At 37.3% G+C, this 16076-nt stretch overlaps 2 protein-coding genes and 1 long non-coding RNA gene across 4 annotated transcripts; 2 read left to right on the top strand and 1 right to left on the bottom strand.

Annotated features, from left to right (window-relative positions):
- Window positions 1–93: 93 nt before the first annotated feature.
- On the top strand, window positions 94–7369 carry LOC306887469 (cytosolic 5'-nucleotidase 3; the record flags this gene model as incomplete). Of its 2 annotated transcripts, none has more annotated exons than XM_079445211.1 (9): window positions 94–425; window positions 4721–4819; window positions 5059–5128; window positions 5520–5566; window positions 5653–5738; window positions 5823–5912; window positions 6075–6237; window positions 6351–6551; window positions 6633–7369. In XM_079445211.1, the coding sequence occupies 9 exons, from the start codon at window positions 288–290 to the stop codon at window positions 6732–6734; spliced, it is 996 nt and encodes a 331-aa protein (XP_079301337.1). In that variant the 3' UTR covers window positions 6735–7369. The 2 variants fall into 2 exon arrangements, with proteins under 2 accessions (XP_079301337.1, XP_079301338.1); XM_079445212.1 differs by lacking the exon at window positions 94–425 and adding an exon at window positions 3662–3775 and having other exon boundaries at window positions 6633–7365.
- LOC306887470 lies at window positions 107–4603 on the bottom strand. Its single transcript, XR_013785683.1, has 4 exons — window positions 4475–4603; window positions 2926–4274; window positions 1402–2720; window positions 107–1189 (listed from the first exon to the last, which is right to left on the bottom strand). It is a non-coding gene; the product is annotated as an uncharacterized lncRNA (long non-coding RNA).
- A 1943-nt stretch (window positions 7370–9312) lies between the features above and the next one.
- LOC306886858 (uncharacterized protein) lies at window positions 9313–15912 on the top strand. Its single transcript, XM_079444191.1, has 7 exons — window positions 9313–9519; window positions 10695–10863; window positions 10962–11749; window positions 12978–13146; window positions 13301–13650; window positions 14010–14178; window positions 14537–15912. Exons 1-7 carry the CDS (start codon window positions 9514–9516, stop codon window positions 15511–15513), a joined length of 2628 nt encoding a protein of 875 aa, XP_079300317.1. The 5' UTR covers window positions 9313–9513; the 3' UTR covers window positions 15514–15912.
- Window positions 15913–16076: the final 164 nt, after the last annotated feature.

The raw sequence follows: 16076 nt of genomic DNA on the forward strand, positions 1-16076 counted from the left end.
GTATGTCAGGAACCAGTATTTCTGGAATGCATGCAGTAAATGCAGACAACACAGAAAAAAGAAAGAGCACCCTCTGCAGGCAATGGTGTCCAGTCGAGCGCATTGCATTGTGGTATAGACTGCTATGTAGTCTTCTCTGGTTGCATGCTTCACATTTGGACAACAGTGCATCATCCGGGAATTCTGTGCATGCACACAGTAACACAGGACATGATGCATACTACATAGCACAGAGTCTTCCGACACACCCCGTGAACCGCGACAAGATTAGTTTTTTAACCGGAGACATGGACAGAAACGCGGTGGTTAAAGTCGGCGCGATGGCGAGCGTCACTGTGTGCGCGCTGTTCGGCGGAGTCGTGTTCGCTCAGTACATGTTCACCAAGAAACAGAGAGCAGGAAAGAAAACCAAGATAATCGAAATGGTGAGCGCACATATTTTCCCATTTCTGTAATGGCTTTCACACCGGGTTTACTCTGCGAGCGTGCAGCGCATAAGATATGGACGATCCCGAGGCTGGCGAGCTCCAGAAGTGCTCGCGCTGAAGAGGGCCCCGGCGCGCGCCACTGGGATGTAGAGGTCATCAGAATACATGCAATGTCATGTTTAGAGAGTAAATACTAGATCATGTTCATGTATTGTGTAGTGTCACTTTCATCCACCTGTTCTTTTCTATCTAAAATATTTCTACTGACATTTTTTTTATTAACGTTACTTGTTATCTAATCACATTAGATAGCAATATTATTCACTACAGGCTTAATGTCATACTTAAAAAATATGTACAGCTTCCTTTAGTATGGTAACCGTGCATTAGTTACTATTATTTAGTAAATGTATTGCTTTAAATGTGTTTTGCTAGAAAGGAGCTGGTTGTCGGTAACTTCTGGTGCCAGAAATATTGTTTTCATCCAGTCCATCTGTGAGGTAAATAGCAACATTAAAAACTTTGATTTCAAGCGAAAAATTATTTGAAGAATGAACAAAAAGACGAGACGGTGTAACTTACCTCACGGCTTTAATGAGGGGATTTTGCGCATGATCAAATTAAATGATTGATGTTGATTGTTCATAGAAAAGGGATTTTCTTTTTTACGTTTTTTATGCATATACACAAACATTCAAGTAGTTTGAGAGCGTAGTGAGGCGTTTTTTGTTATGGTTTGGTTTTCGGGTTGGTGGAGGTGGCTTTAATCAAAAGCATATCATTAAGAACCTAACGTTCTTAGCTCACAGTACTGATCATTGCTTTCTGTACTGATTTGTTTATAATAAAAATGTGTATACTCATGGATGACAGTAATTTTGCCAGTAGAAAGAGCTCATTAAAAGCTTTCATTTGATATATATATATATATATATATATATATATATATATATCTATATATATATATATATACAGTCATGGCCAAAAATATCGGCACCCTTGGTATGATCAAAGAAGGCTGTGAAAATGAATCTGCATTGTTAAGCCTTTTGTTCTTTTAGTTTAAAAATTCACAAAAATCTAACCTTTCATTGGATATTAAGAATTTAAAATGAGGGGGAAATGTCATTATGAAATAAATGTTTTTCTCTAATGCACATTGGCCACAATTAATGACGCCCTTTTATTCAATACTTTTTGAAACCTCCATTTGCCAGTTTAACAGCTCTACATTTTCTCCTATAATGCCTGATGAGGTTAGAGAACACCTGACAACAGATCAGAGACAATTCCTTCATCCAGAATCACTCCAGATCCTTCAGATTCACAGCTCCATGTTGGTGCTTCTGATTTTTATCCATTATAAGATTTCTAACAGATTGATTTTTTATATCTGTTGGTATTTGATAGAATCCATGATGCCCAAACAACATGTGGGGGCTGTTTGACAATTTCTTTTTAAGGTTTTCTGACCCCGAGACTCAACTATTTTCTGCAATTCTCCAGCTGTGGTTCTTGGAGAGTCTTTAGCCACTCAAACTCTCCTCTTCACCGTGCATTAGGACGATATAGACACACGTCCTCTTCCAGGCAGTTTCGTAACATTTTATGTTGATTGGAAATTCTTAATTATTGCCCTGATGGTGGAAATGGGAATTTTCACTGCTCTAGCTCTTTTCTTAAAGCCACTTCACTAATTTGTGAAGCTCAGTTATATTTTGCTGCACATCAGAAATATATTCTTTGTAATATATTGTAATATATTCTTTGACTGTATATCTCCATTTCACCAAAAATGTCACTTACGCCCTTCTGGTTCTCATCTCACACCATAAATTTTAAGGGTGGTGAACACGGGGCAACTTTTTTGAGCAATGTTGCTTGGGCACTTTCCCACTGAGAATGGGTAACAAATTTCTATCTAAAAACTTAAGATCGGTTGTGGGCCTTGTGTTTCACCTGGTTGCACATTGATGGCAAAATTGTTCAAACTTGCCCTGTGTCATCAGCTTAAGTCAGCATCACCCTGGTTTCCACAGCAAAAAAGTCAATAGGATTTGTCCATTGGTTTTGAGATCATTGCAGAAAGTAATCTCTAAAGTACTATTTAGCCACCTGCCTTTTTCAAGACACGTACAGTAAAAGCTTAAAAAATTACAAGTGAGGTATTACAGATGCATTTAATGTATACAATGTATTTAACCACAGACTATATTGTGGCCATTTAACAAAAACCAAAAAACATTGACTTTGGGACAATGGAACCAGAATTTCAAAAATGCTATTTCATTTCTGGTTTTTAAGACTCATAAACAGTGTTGTGACCATAGATGTCTGTATGGAGATACCTCATTCAACCGCTCCATGAATGTCGCCTTGGAACGGTCAACATTTCAGACACTGCTCACCACTCTAACAAATCAATTAATTTTTATTGAAAATTGAACAGCATAGTGCAGCCTGCTTGTAAGAGCCATAAATATCTATGGTACAGTACTCTGCATGATCAGCAATATTTATAAGAGTTGTAACTAATATTCTATTTTTTATTGATGCAGAATTATCTGATAAACAAAATTCGTTGAAATTCAGCTTGTAAAGACTTTCAGATTAACACAAACACAGTTTTGACCTTTGATAGGATGGGGACACAATTACAGTACACACAGAGATGTATTTACAATGAAACAATCGATGTGTGATGATTAAAGACATTCCCCATCACTGGAATGTGTTGTGTCAGAAACACGCTGGCAAGTAACAGCATGACTCCCAAACCCTACGACTGTGGCTGTTACAGTTTGAGAGGTGGAACATATTTAGTGCACTCCAATACATGAACCATGAAGAATCCAGCAGTGCAGTGCAGCTTCACTCTGGAGATGTATCAAGGTTCTGCTTATAATTTCTGTTTCTTGCATTGTGAAATACCTCAATGCAGAGTAGAGCTGTCTAACCCTGACCTCATTGAGCCACACAATCCACACATACCAAACTCTCAGACTCAATGAGATAACCTTAGTCCTTCAGTCAGCATAATGTAGTTTACGTAAATACACAATATACTGTTTGACTATTACTAATGTTAATGTTTAGTGTTAAAAACACTCCAAACTGCACCTGTGCTTCATCTTTCATTACCACATTTTTTGGATGTGTTGTTTGTTTGTTTGTGTGTATGTATACTTAAAATGGCTGTTTGTGTCATGTGATTCCCTGTGGGGGTTTAGATTATGGGGTGTTATCAATTTTGTGGCAACGCCCCCTGTGTGCCAGGACTATATAAGTGTGTGTCAGACAAGAAACATTTTCTTCTGTGTTTGACACAACGCCTGGAAGAGGGAAAGGTACGCTTACATGCTATTTATACATATGTTTATACTTGTGTCTCGCGGTAAATGTTTATGGGGTCAGCATTATGTGATAAAAATCTGTCTTCACTATGACCGTTTATTTGATGTGTGGATGTTCTTGCATGCTTGTCAGAACAAAATTGGCACGTTTTACTCAAAAGTACTTCATGCAGTGGTCATTATGGTTGACTATAAGTGTTTGTTGTAGTAGTACTTGAATGGGTTGTGTATCATTTCTCTGGGAGAGTTTGGTAAACTTAAAATTAGTAAAAAAAAAAAAACTGTACAATCTAATTATCTTATGCAGCCTTGTAAATATGAGGTATCTGATTACCATCTGGAAGGCATGAGATGGGGGTAGGGGTAGACCACAAGAGCATCCAGTGTACTCGGGGTATGTTGTCCACTGTATTTTTGGAATAGAGACGAGGAGGGACTCAACCTTCACAGCGACAAATGACACGTCAACACTGTCAGAATTACAGTTACAAATCTGTGTACAGAAACCAGTCTCTAAGATATATTTATATTGCAGTCAAAGCATGAACACATTCATTATAATACAAAAAAAGAAACATTAGAATGCATTACAGAACATTTAAATAATTATGAATTCGATTTTTAAATCATAATTCTGTAATAATGTGGTTATTACAGAATTGTAACTCAAAGATGTAAGTTGTAAAGTTTTACCTGTGATATATCACAGTCATTGTCTTCCGCCTCAGTGGATTTCTTCCATAAGACTCAAGCTAATATCTTTTTCTCCTTTACTGGTGAGAGACTTCAGCGTCTGTCCTCTCCTGACTCCTCCCCTCTTCTGGCTCCTCCCTCTCTCCAGTGACATCAGCACAGCATTAAGGAGAGGGGAGGGAATAATGAAGCATGCCACTGAACCGTTTAATCTCATTGGTTCTTTCTGTATTTGTGTTTCTGCAGATGCCAGAATTTGAGAAGAGCACAGTTCACATCAGAGACCCTGAGAGGGTGGAGCAGATTATCTGCAGTCTCATTAAAGGTGGAGCATCGAAACTGCAGGTACAAACACCGTCTCCTCCCTGTGCTTTTTTAAGCCATCTGTCTATCATACAACTGCAGTCACATTACTAGTGTTATGCACTGAATGAAAACACATTGTAGGGTTAACACGGTCATTAGTAGTGTTTAATAAAGCAGGCATCACTATTGCTTTATACTGCTGATAAATTAGTTTGTGACTAAGTCTAATGACTCATGGTGTCCACCTTGGATCTGCTGACTCTCCTTCTGTTCTTCAGATCATCACAGATTTTGATATGACGCTAAGCAAGTTTGCTGTCAATGGAAAACGTTGCCCAACATGTCATAGTGAGTAAAAAAACAGCCCCTTTTTATCATCTTTTTATGTCGCAACAAAGAGCACAACAATTTAATCAATAAACAAAATATTCTAAGAGGGTTATTATACATTAAATAAAAGTTATCTTAAAAGTATAACACCATAGAAGACTCTTACAAGCCATTCAATTTGTAGAGTTTTTTTTTTGTTCATATATATATGTCAACATTTTTTTTATTTTTCTTGATAAAGAGAGGGTATTTTCTTTAAAAATGTTACAATTTATGGATGTCAAATTTCGCATTAACCTGTTCTCTCTGGATATAAATTTTGATGACACTGAATTGGCTGATCCATTTTTAAAAATCACGCTAAAATATATCTTTGAGATCATGTGATCTGTACATTTTGCTTTTCCAGATATCATTGACAACTGCAAGCTGGTGACAGAAGAATGTAGGAAGAAGGTATATAATTGTCTTTATTTTTTCTTCAATAAAACGTGAGTGCATAAAGTTGTATGATTTACATGCTAAAAATTTTATTTTTCCAGCTGCTTCAACTAAAGGAGACATATTATCCAATAGAGATTGACCCACATCTGACCATGGAGGAGAAATATCCATTTATGGTGGAGTGGTGAGTGACCACACATGCAGATAAACACACATGAAATGATCTTTCAAAATGCTTTATTAAATAAATTTGGTCTTTTTTCATCAGGTATTTTAAGTCTCACACGTTATTGGTAGAACAGAGATTGCAGAAGGACAAACTTCCAGAGGTGGTGAGAGAGTCAGATGTCTGTCTAAGGTACAAACATGTCCACTCACATCAAGAGGTTTTCACTCTGAATACCAAATAAACTTGCATTAGAATTGCAGCAGCTGTGGTATCACTTTACTACACCAAAAGCACTATTAATCTCTCTTTGCCGGATCTAATCTTTAGCATGTGTTTGGTCGCATGTGACAGGGAAGGGTACGAGCAGTTCTTTGACCGGCTGCACCAGCACAACGTTCCTATGTTCATTTTTTCCGCCGGTCTGGGAGATGTGCTGGAGGAAATTATCAGACAAGCTGGCGTCTACCACACCAACGTCAAAGTCGTGTCCAACTTCATGGACTTTGATGATAAAGTGAGTCTCAAAGCTTTTATAAATATCACCGGTTTATCTTCCTCTCAAACACAGCTTTAATTAAGCTCAGTGATGATCATCTGGTGATCAGGATCTTCTGTATTGTCTTGCAGGGAGTTCTGAAAGGCTTTAAAGGAGAGCTTATCCATGTTTACAACAAGCATGACGGTGCCCTGAGGAACACGGAGTATTTCAAACAACTGAAGGACAATGGAAACGTCATTCTGCTAGGAGACTCTCTCGGTGATCTCACCATGGCAGATGGTGTGCCCAACGTAGAGAACATCCTCAAAATCGGCTTTCTTAATGATAAGGTACTGATTTCTTTTCTCATTGCTCAAAACAGGACAGTTGTTTAGTTGATTTCACTAATAAGGTATTGTTGTATTTCACAGGTAGAGGAGCTGTTAGAAAAGTATATGGACTCTTACGATATAGTTCTGGTGAGGGATGAAACACTTGAAGTGCCTAATTCCATACTACAGAAGATCTTATAATAGACTCCGCAGAGCCACCGGCCCACAGCACAGCCTGCGAGGAAAAGACTCAAATTCCAGGATGTTCAGAGTCACATGGATAATTCCAGCACTGAGGCCAGCCTTCATCTGTCAACATGTTCACAAGCCATACATACTTCAACCTTTGACCTTTTTTAAAGTCGTATCCTCTCATCATAATGAACTATTTTAATAATCACATAAACCTGGGATCTCGGTGTAAATTAATATCAAAAGAAAAATACATCATTTGCATATTGGTAAAATTATTGATTGTAGTATTTTTGATATGGAAATATGTGTATTCAGTGTTTGCAATAAAAGTTGGGCCTGTGAAAAGTACAAAGCCCAGTTGACATATCACATCATCATCATTCTTAAAATGATGTGCACTTTTCAAGTCTGAAGAACTGTCAAAGTTCTCATGGAAATTTGTATTTCATGCAGGCTGCATGCACAGATCAACATTAAAGCAATACTGTAAATTGCTCAAAAGCCATGATGTTTCGTGTATTGTGTGCTTTGTCCTGTGAGAATGTTTTAGCATAAATGATCAACCTTTCAGTGTTAACATTTGCACAACCTCCCGATTACCTGTGAGGTAGGCAATAAAGTTTTTTTTCTCTGGAGAATTTGATTCTATGAAATTATGTGTGGATGATTAAGAAAGATTTATACAAAGTTGACAAGTGCAGGTGACTATTTTACTTTTTCTTAAAGAGAAATCCCAACCTGTTTGGCAGGAAGGCTGAACACGTGGTCTGGATAAAGTTTGAAAAAACTTCATTTTATCTGTTATGCTTTCAAGGTTTGAAATTGGTCTGAATTGAGTACCTCCAAACGTCTCGAGTCGGTCCAGTGTTGGGGAAAGTTACTTTTAAAAGTAATGCATTACTCTATAAAAAAAGTACTTGATTTCATGACTTAGTTACTTTTTATGTAAAGTAATTGTTACTTTTGTGTCACGTTTTATCGGCTGGGCTGGGCTTGCTTATGTTTTTTTTTTTTTTTTTAGTTATTTTTGGCAACTGTAAAGGCCCTTTCACACCAAAAGTTAAATGAATGCGCCTCAGCCTGAAGGAAATGCCTCTGCCTCTGCACTTCACTCTCAAATTTCCAACACGAGGACAGGAGAAATATCAGTGAATAAATGGGGAAACAAAGTAACCTGCAATACTATTTGAAAAAGTAACTCAGATATTTTCTTGTCAGTTTAAAAGTGCATTTCTTTACTAGTTGCTTGAAAAAAGTAGGCCTAATCTGATTGTTACCCACAACACTGACCATAACCCTAACATATTTGTTCACAGTGACAATTTATTCAGTTTACATTTGCCATTTGGAGGTATCAAATGGGTGAGTTATGACTAACTGAATTGATTTGTCTCAAAAAAGCATAGTCTTATGCTTTAGTGTTTTTCCACTCAAATTAGAGCAAAGTACATCTATTTGTCCTTCATTGTGTGAAATACTGAACATGAAGTTGTATCTCCATGGGCAGGCCTTTTTTTTCAGTCCTTGTCTGTAGTTACAGTGCTAGTTGTGACCTGCCTTTGAACATCAGACCGAGAAGCAAGCAAAATGACAGGCAATTATCAACACTCTCTGCAGGTTCTAACAATTGTCCAATAAGCAAACAATGTATATGGTAAACGAAACCATTTATTATTCAGAAGTTTCTTTCTTGTCCTCCAGTTCATTCAAATTGACTCAGTGGCTATAAGTGATAGAGACTTGAGACTTACACTTTTCACGTTCTGGTTCTAAATTCATTTTTTACCATTTGGAAAATTAATGCTCTCTCTCTCTCAGTTTGTAACTAGCAGTCTCAGAAAAAAACAAAAACCATAAATTATGAATTTGTCATTGCACTGAATGTCAGTGCACACTGGAGGTCATGCAAAGCCATGAGAAACAACACATCTGCTCTTTCAAACTCTTCTAATTCATCATGCTGCTCTGCCAAAGAGAGTTCTGCAAAAATGAAACGAGGCGAGTTGACTTTTGCTCAAGGTCTCTCTGACCTCTAACCGCATGACACAAAATAGATTAAGGGATTATCTCTGTTCTTCCCTGACATGTTGCTTGCATTGTTGCCCCCTACATCTGGAAAGGTCACACCCAAGAATGTTAACCATAGCCAGGATTCATTTTAAAACCATTACAAGGTTTTCTGCCAGCCAGGGTTGCCAAGTCTGTGGAATTGGGATATGAAGCACCTAAAAGTGCTATTACTTTTCAACCACAACATGTCGGACAAAAGCACTGCGTCTCAGACATGCACTTCGGCCAATTCTTCAGTGATTGTATTGATTTGACCAATTTTATATGCTACTATTATAAAACTGATTTTTGGGAGGAAGCAGAACTAACCCTTTGAGCTCTTGCAAGCTCCTTGACAACAGACTGTTTTTATGATTATTACTAATCTACACAGTGGTTGTCGAGTCAAAATATAATGCATAATAGTGACTGTTAAATATGTATTTTTGGTAGGGGGCATATTTAGGGTAGGGTGATTGTGTTATTTTTGAAACTCAGATCTGGCAACCCTTGCGGGCACTGGCGCATAATCAGTGACGCACAAGGCGAAGGGAACATAGGAAAGAAAGAAAGGGCATAAAAAGTTGAAATAGACCGCGATTATTGGCTTCAAAAAGACTCTCAGTGAACGCTTACATGTATAACGTGAACGAGAGCGGTTCATTCACTTGTCATTTTAAACCAATTCGTTCACGAATCTAACATCAGAAAGAGGAGACACAAGGACACAGATAGCATGATTGTGAGGAGACTGTTTTTACGTTTTGGCTAACTGGTGTTACTTTGTTAGCTGCCTGGTTACTTACTAAATATCTATTTAGCTGCACGATTTCGCGTTAAATATGATTAGTTTGGTTAGCTAGCTATTTAGCCTTTTGTCCCTTTAGCCGTGGAGCCAGTGGTGACAGTAGCTTCTTTCTAGGAGGCATAACTTACTGTAATTCTGTTTAAAACTATAGCTTACTGAGTACCAACCTAGTTATCTTACTAGATTAGATTTATATGTGGGTCAAAGAAGAAAAGGGGGTTTCAGTAATCAAAACAATAAAAGTTTAATACAGTTTTTCCATTAGTATCTATCTATCTACAGTAGTCAACATTTGAAGTGGATAAAAACGTTTCATCAAAGTTGTCCTAAAACCAGAACAATACCCATTCTTGTCTTAGGACAACTTTGATCAACTTTTTTGATCCACTTCAAATGTTGTATATTCATTAATGCATTCCTTTTTAAAAAAACACGAAGATTTACAGAAAAAAAGAAAGCAATCGGATTCAGTGTAGGAGTTTGTATACAAACAAACAAAAAAAATCTTGTCAGGCATATTTATAACAAGAATTGTTATATGACATTAAAAGACTTTATTTAAGGATCACAGTGCAACCCCAAAACACTAATTAATTGTCATTTTAAATCTTTATCAATCTTGGCCACTATTCTTCAAACCATTAGAGTTTACCTATTTGTCAGCAATATGTTTTAATCATATATATAACAAATGATGTAGTATGATCACTTATTCGTTTATGTAAGTACAGAATATGTTGTTTCATTTTGACAATAAATATATCTGTTATGCTGAATAACGATGGACCATTATTTCACCCATATCTTAACATTTTATTTCCACAAACGTTATTTGAAACATTAAAGTAGACACTTTAGTTGCATTTAATATGCTTTCTGTGTATGTAGATAAAAAAAAATCACTTTTGTAAATTGAATTTGGCTACAAAAATAGGATGTCTTGTCTTTGACCCACGCATGGATTTATGTGCACATACATAATGTAGCTTAAGTACATTTTATAATTTTTTTTTGTAAAATGGGAAACAATTGTATTATAGTGAAGAGAATGCATTTTGGATTATAGTTATTTTCCCTAACTGACACTTAGAATATTCTTGTTTATTCAGCACATCACAGTTAAGCAGAGAGGACAAGAGCCTCGACCGCGACGCTGCCATGCAGACGCTACTTTATTCACATGCCCCTTCTGCACAACTGACGTATGTAAGCCAAGACAGTACCATCAAATAATGACCCATATAGCTGGGCATAAACTGAGAGCAGTTGAATATGGAGGTGAGTGTGTGAGCAAACAGTTTCTTTTCTTTTTTACATCATCCATTATGCTTGGTCAATACTGTGCTAATACAAATTTGCTCAAACCTCTGTTTTAGATCATGTTATATACAGCTGTAACATTGGCTGTGGCAAAAAGGCCAGACATTTTCACTGCTGCCAGTGTCCCAAGATTTATATTAATAAAGGTGACATAAAAAAGCATCTTTGCGGCGCTCATCCAATAGCTGCTTGCACTCCTGAACCACAACCTGTAAGTTACACACTACAAGAACCTCCTTCACAGCAACAAAAAGCATCTCATCCACCACCAGAACCTCCTTCACATCAACAACCAGCATCTCATCCACCACCAGAACCTCCTTCACATCACCAACCAGCATCTCATCCACCACCAGAACCTCCTTCACATCAACAACCAGCATCTCATCCACCACCAGAACCTCCTTCACAGCAACAACCAGCATCTCATCCACCACCAGAACCTCCTTCACAGCAACAACCAGCATCTCATCCACCACCAGAACCTCCTTCACATCACCAACCAGCATCTCATCCACCACCAGAACCTCCTTCACAGCAACAACCAGCATCTCATCCACCACCAGAACCTCCTTCACAGCAACAACCAGCATCTCATCCACCACCAGAACCTCCTTCACAGCAACAACCAGCATCTCATCCACCACCAGAACCTCCTTCACAGCAACAACCAGCATCTCATCCACCACCAGAACCTCCTTCACAGCAACAACCAGCATCTCATCCACCACCAGAACCTCCTTCACAGCAACAACCAGCATCTCAAGCACAAGAACTTGATTTGCAGCAAGCAGCACCTCCAGTGATTGGGAGAAACCAGATCTCTGTGCAGTGTCCTAGTAGGGTGAGTGTAAAATCCAAAAAGGTTGGAAATACATTGATTGGATAAATTATGAAGCCATGCAATGTGTCCTTAACAAGCACAGTGTGTTGATAAAATATAGGATGTACAGTACTGAGCAAATGTTTGTTAGAAGTTTCACAAAAATATTTTAATATCTTTTGGTTTAAGTGCGCTAATAGTAGATGTCAGTCCACACTTCCAAGCATTCCTTTTGCCATTATTTGTAATAATCCAGTGAAATTTTTGTATGCACAGTGGGTCCAGCAACATACACAGAGATATGATCACACCATCATTTAGCCTGTCTGTGATTACATCAAGAGCCAAAAAATGAGATGACTAAATCCATAAGAACTGTGGGAACATATTGGTGAATTCTATCTGTGAAGCTACAGTACTGTGAAACATTTTAATCACTTGTGCAAAAATGCTGTAAGTAAGGATGTTCAAAAATAAACTGGTTTATTACAGTTAATGGCAATATGAATGTTTAGAAATGCACAGTAATATTTCCTACTGTCACACTAAAGCAAAAGATAAAAATGCATTTCTTATGTAACATGCCTAAGACTTTTGCAGAGTACTGTATATCGTAGTAAAATCATTCTTTGGGCCCTGTATCGCCATGCATTTGGCCATAAAATTATGCAAAACAAAACATTGGGTGTTTTCAATCAAGCATGGGTGTTTTAACTGATTTGTTTAAATCACGTGGACTCTTCCTGACACCTTTCTCTTTTCAACTGTCATTATGAGTCAGACAGATAAAGTGATTTGAAAAAGTGAAGGAACACCGAGGCAAAATGCCTGCAGATAAACGTAAAGGGATTGTTTGTTGTTTTGACCAAACTATGTGATTTTACTTGCTAGATACCCAGCTATTTATAAAATGTACTACTAGCAAGTATTATTAGTCAATGTTAGCTAGCTGATTAGTGGATCTTCTAGCTATTTTTCACTTTAGCTGTGAAACCAATGATGATAATGGTAACTTGTACAGGCCTTTCCAGATGGTTTATTCTTATTGAATTTAAAAATAACAATGAGTTAGCTTTCTAGACTAGACTTTTTCTAGGCACTATGTAACATAACATGTTAACTTAATCAATTGATTATTGTTTTCTAGTCAAAAATATGAAGCAGTGGTTTATATACATAAACATATTTTAGATTTAAATTTATAGACATTTTCTCCATAGGGTAACGGATATTATTCTTGTTTATTCAGCACATCACAGTTAAGCAGAGAGGACAAGAGCCTCGACCACGACGCTGCCATGCAGACGCTACTTTATTCACATGCCCCTTCTGCACAACTGACGTATGTAAGCCAAGACAGTACCATCAAATAATGACCCATATAGCTGGGCATAAACTGAGAGCAGTTGAATATGGAGGTGAGTGTGTGAGCAAACAGTTTCTTTGGTAACACTTTGTAATAATGCGGGAAGAGAACAAACCTAATTACGAATGTTATGAATGAAAAAAAATACAGCATTTATTATTCTTTGTCAATGATGTGCTAATACAAATATGCTAAAATCTCTTTAGATTATGTCATATACAGCTGTAACGTTGGCTGTGAAAAAAAGGCCAGACATTTTCACTGCTGCCAGTGTCCCAAGACTTACATCAATAAAGGTGCCATAAAAAAGCATCTTTGCGGCGCTCATCCAATAGCTACTTGCACTCCTGAACCACAACCTGTAAGTTACACACTACAAGAACCTCCTTCACAGCAACAAAAAGCATCTCATCCACCACCAGAACCTCCTTCACAGCAACAACCAGCATCTCAAGCACAAGAACTTGATTTGCAGCAAGCAGCACCTGATCCACAAGAATTAGCAGTTTCTCCAGCGATCGAGAAAAAGCAAATCTCTGTTCAGGTTCCACGTAGGGTAAGCCTCAATTCTAAAAATTGAAATACATTGAGCTAAATGACTCTCTAGCATTAAGTATTATCGGTTAACATTAGCTTGCTATTTAGTGCATCTGGCAATTTGTCGCTTTAGCTATGAAACCAATGGTGATAATAGTAACTTGCATTTAGATCAAAGACTTATCCAGTCTAACCTTAGCTAGTTATCTAAGCTGGAGTTCTAGGCACTTCATGATGTAACTTGTTGAAATAATAAATCAGTTAAATGAATCAGTATAGTATAAATATGAAGCAATGGTAATATACATTGAGGAAATATATTTTAGACTAAAATGTATAGACTCTTGAGTGTAACTGACATATTTCTTGTCTATTCAGCACATCACAGTTAAGCAGAGAGGACAAGAGCCTCGACCGCGACGCTGCCATGCAGACGCTACTTTATTCACATGCCCCTTCTGCACAACTGACGTATGTAAGCCAAGACAGTACCATCAAATAATGACCCATATAGCTGGGCATAAACTGAGAGCAGTTGAATATGGAGGTGAGTATATGAGCATAAAGTTTGTTTTTATAATAATGTGGTAATAGTTAACATGTTATAAACTAACAATGAACAAATACTTTTACAGTATTCATTGGTTAAAATGTTTAGTTTAAAATGAAAAGTTGTATACTATATATTTACATTGGGTAATCCATTATGAGCTAAGTAACAATGAGCAGGAACATTAATAAAATTCCATATATTCCATAAATTCTGTAAAAGAAAAAAAAATATTCATTGTTAATGTTGATGTACATTGAATAATGTTAAAAAAGAAGTTTATTAGAAAGTCATTTTTTTTCAGTTTAAGTCATCATGCAGGGAAATATCTACTAACATATTTATTTATTTTTAGATTATGTTATATACAGCTGTAACATTGGCTGTGGTAAAAAGGCCAAACATTTTCACTGCTGCAAGTGTCCCAAGACTTACTTCAATAAAAGTGAACTAAAAAGGCATCTTTGCGGCGCTCATCCCATAGCTCCAGAAACACCTTCTTTACAGCAACCAGCACCTGGTCCACTGGAATTACCAGCTCATCCAGTGATGGCTAAAAGAAAGAAAATCTCAGCGCAGTGTCCTCACTGTGGGCTCAGTCTTAATTCAAAAAATGTAAAGAAACACATTGAGCGGAAGCATCACGAAGCCTTGCAGCCCATGCCTTCAGTTCTACCAGCACAGTGTGTTGATAAAAAGAATGGACTATTTGTTGTTTTAGAATCATTTTGTGAGCCCTGTACCCCCATTCATGTGGTCAAAAGATTTTGGGGTTCATCCCACAAGGTTAAGTGTGAAATAGATCATTGCAACAGTCGTGTTGAAGTGGCACAAAGGAGTGGACATTTGGTTGCGCAATGTGTGCATCTAAGCTCAGTAGACTACACCTGTGCTGTTGCACCGAGTGAGGATTTATCAGAGCATTTGTTGACTGAGATGGTGGAGCGAAAATGGATTGGAGCCATAAGGAAAAAACGATGCCTTAAGCTGCAAAATCAAGCTAAGCTTAAAGGTGCCACATTTACTAGCCTTATTACCATTGGAGGCCCTGACTACATGTACTATATATCAATATATGAGCCAAAGGTGTCACATTACAGTAAACTGGGCAGAGTCTTGGTGGATTACAATGCCAAGACAAACACTTGGAACTGCCCTTGTGGCAAAGGTGGAAAAGCATGCCTCCACAAGGGTATTGCAAAGTGGTGTCTCTATCAAATGAAGAAGCAGCTCTTCAAAACCCTGCTTGAAGCAGAGGAAGAAAATGAATCAGCGCAACTTGAGGATCTATCTAGCCAACAAAAACGAGTGCCCAGCGACTGGTTGGGATAAGAAAAGCTTGGACATCTCAGCCCAAAAGGAAAACTGACCCACAACGAACTGACACTTCATATCGGTGATTCTACGGATATCAGTGAACAAAGACAACATTAATGTAAAATGATGAAAATAAAAAGAAATCCAATGTCCAGTTATTTAATTATTGATGCTGGGAATGTAAATAAATTGACAATTGAGAAAAGCTATGGCGGTTTATTCTGAGGGAAAGAAGAGCATACAGAGACCATCAGCTTTTTAAAAACACATCACCATAACAGATTCAACAGTGATCCTCAGTTCATAGCAAAGCCCAACACATTTATATTCAGTAATGGAGCTTTATTAAACTCATTTTTAAATAATTTATTTAAAATATAAAAGTTACAATACATATAACTGCATATACACTGTAAAAAAAAAAAAAAGTTGAGCCAACTTAAAATTTTAAGGCAACCAGCTTCAGCAGATTTTTGAGTTTTCTCAACTTTTCCATTTTAGTTTTACCAAACTTTTTCTTTTTTTACAGTGTAGCTTATAGTTTGTCTACAGTTTGAATGTAGGTGTTGTTAGGATTT

Source organism: Barbus barbus (assembly GCF_936440315.1).
Source record: "Barbus barbus genome assembly, chromosome: 21".
NCBI lineage: Eukaryota > Metazoa > Chordata > Actinopteri > Cypriniformes > Cyprinidae > Barbus > Barbus barbus.

What these genes read in the sequence shown, in the direction of transcription:
- LOC306886858 (XM_079444191.1), top strand. An exon ending in GAGAGCAGTTGAATATGGAG is followed by an intron (nt 10,864 to 10,961) that starts GTGAGTGTGTGA and finishes CCTCTGTTTTAG; the next exon opens with ATCATGTTATATACAGCTGT. An exon ending in CTGTGCAGTGTCCTAGTAGG is followed by an intron (nt 11,750 to 12,977) that starts GTGAGTGTAAAA and finishes TTGTTTATTCAG; the next exon opens with CACATCACAGTTAAGCAGAG.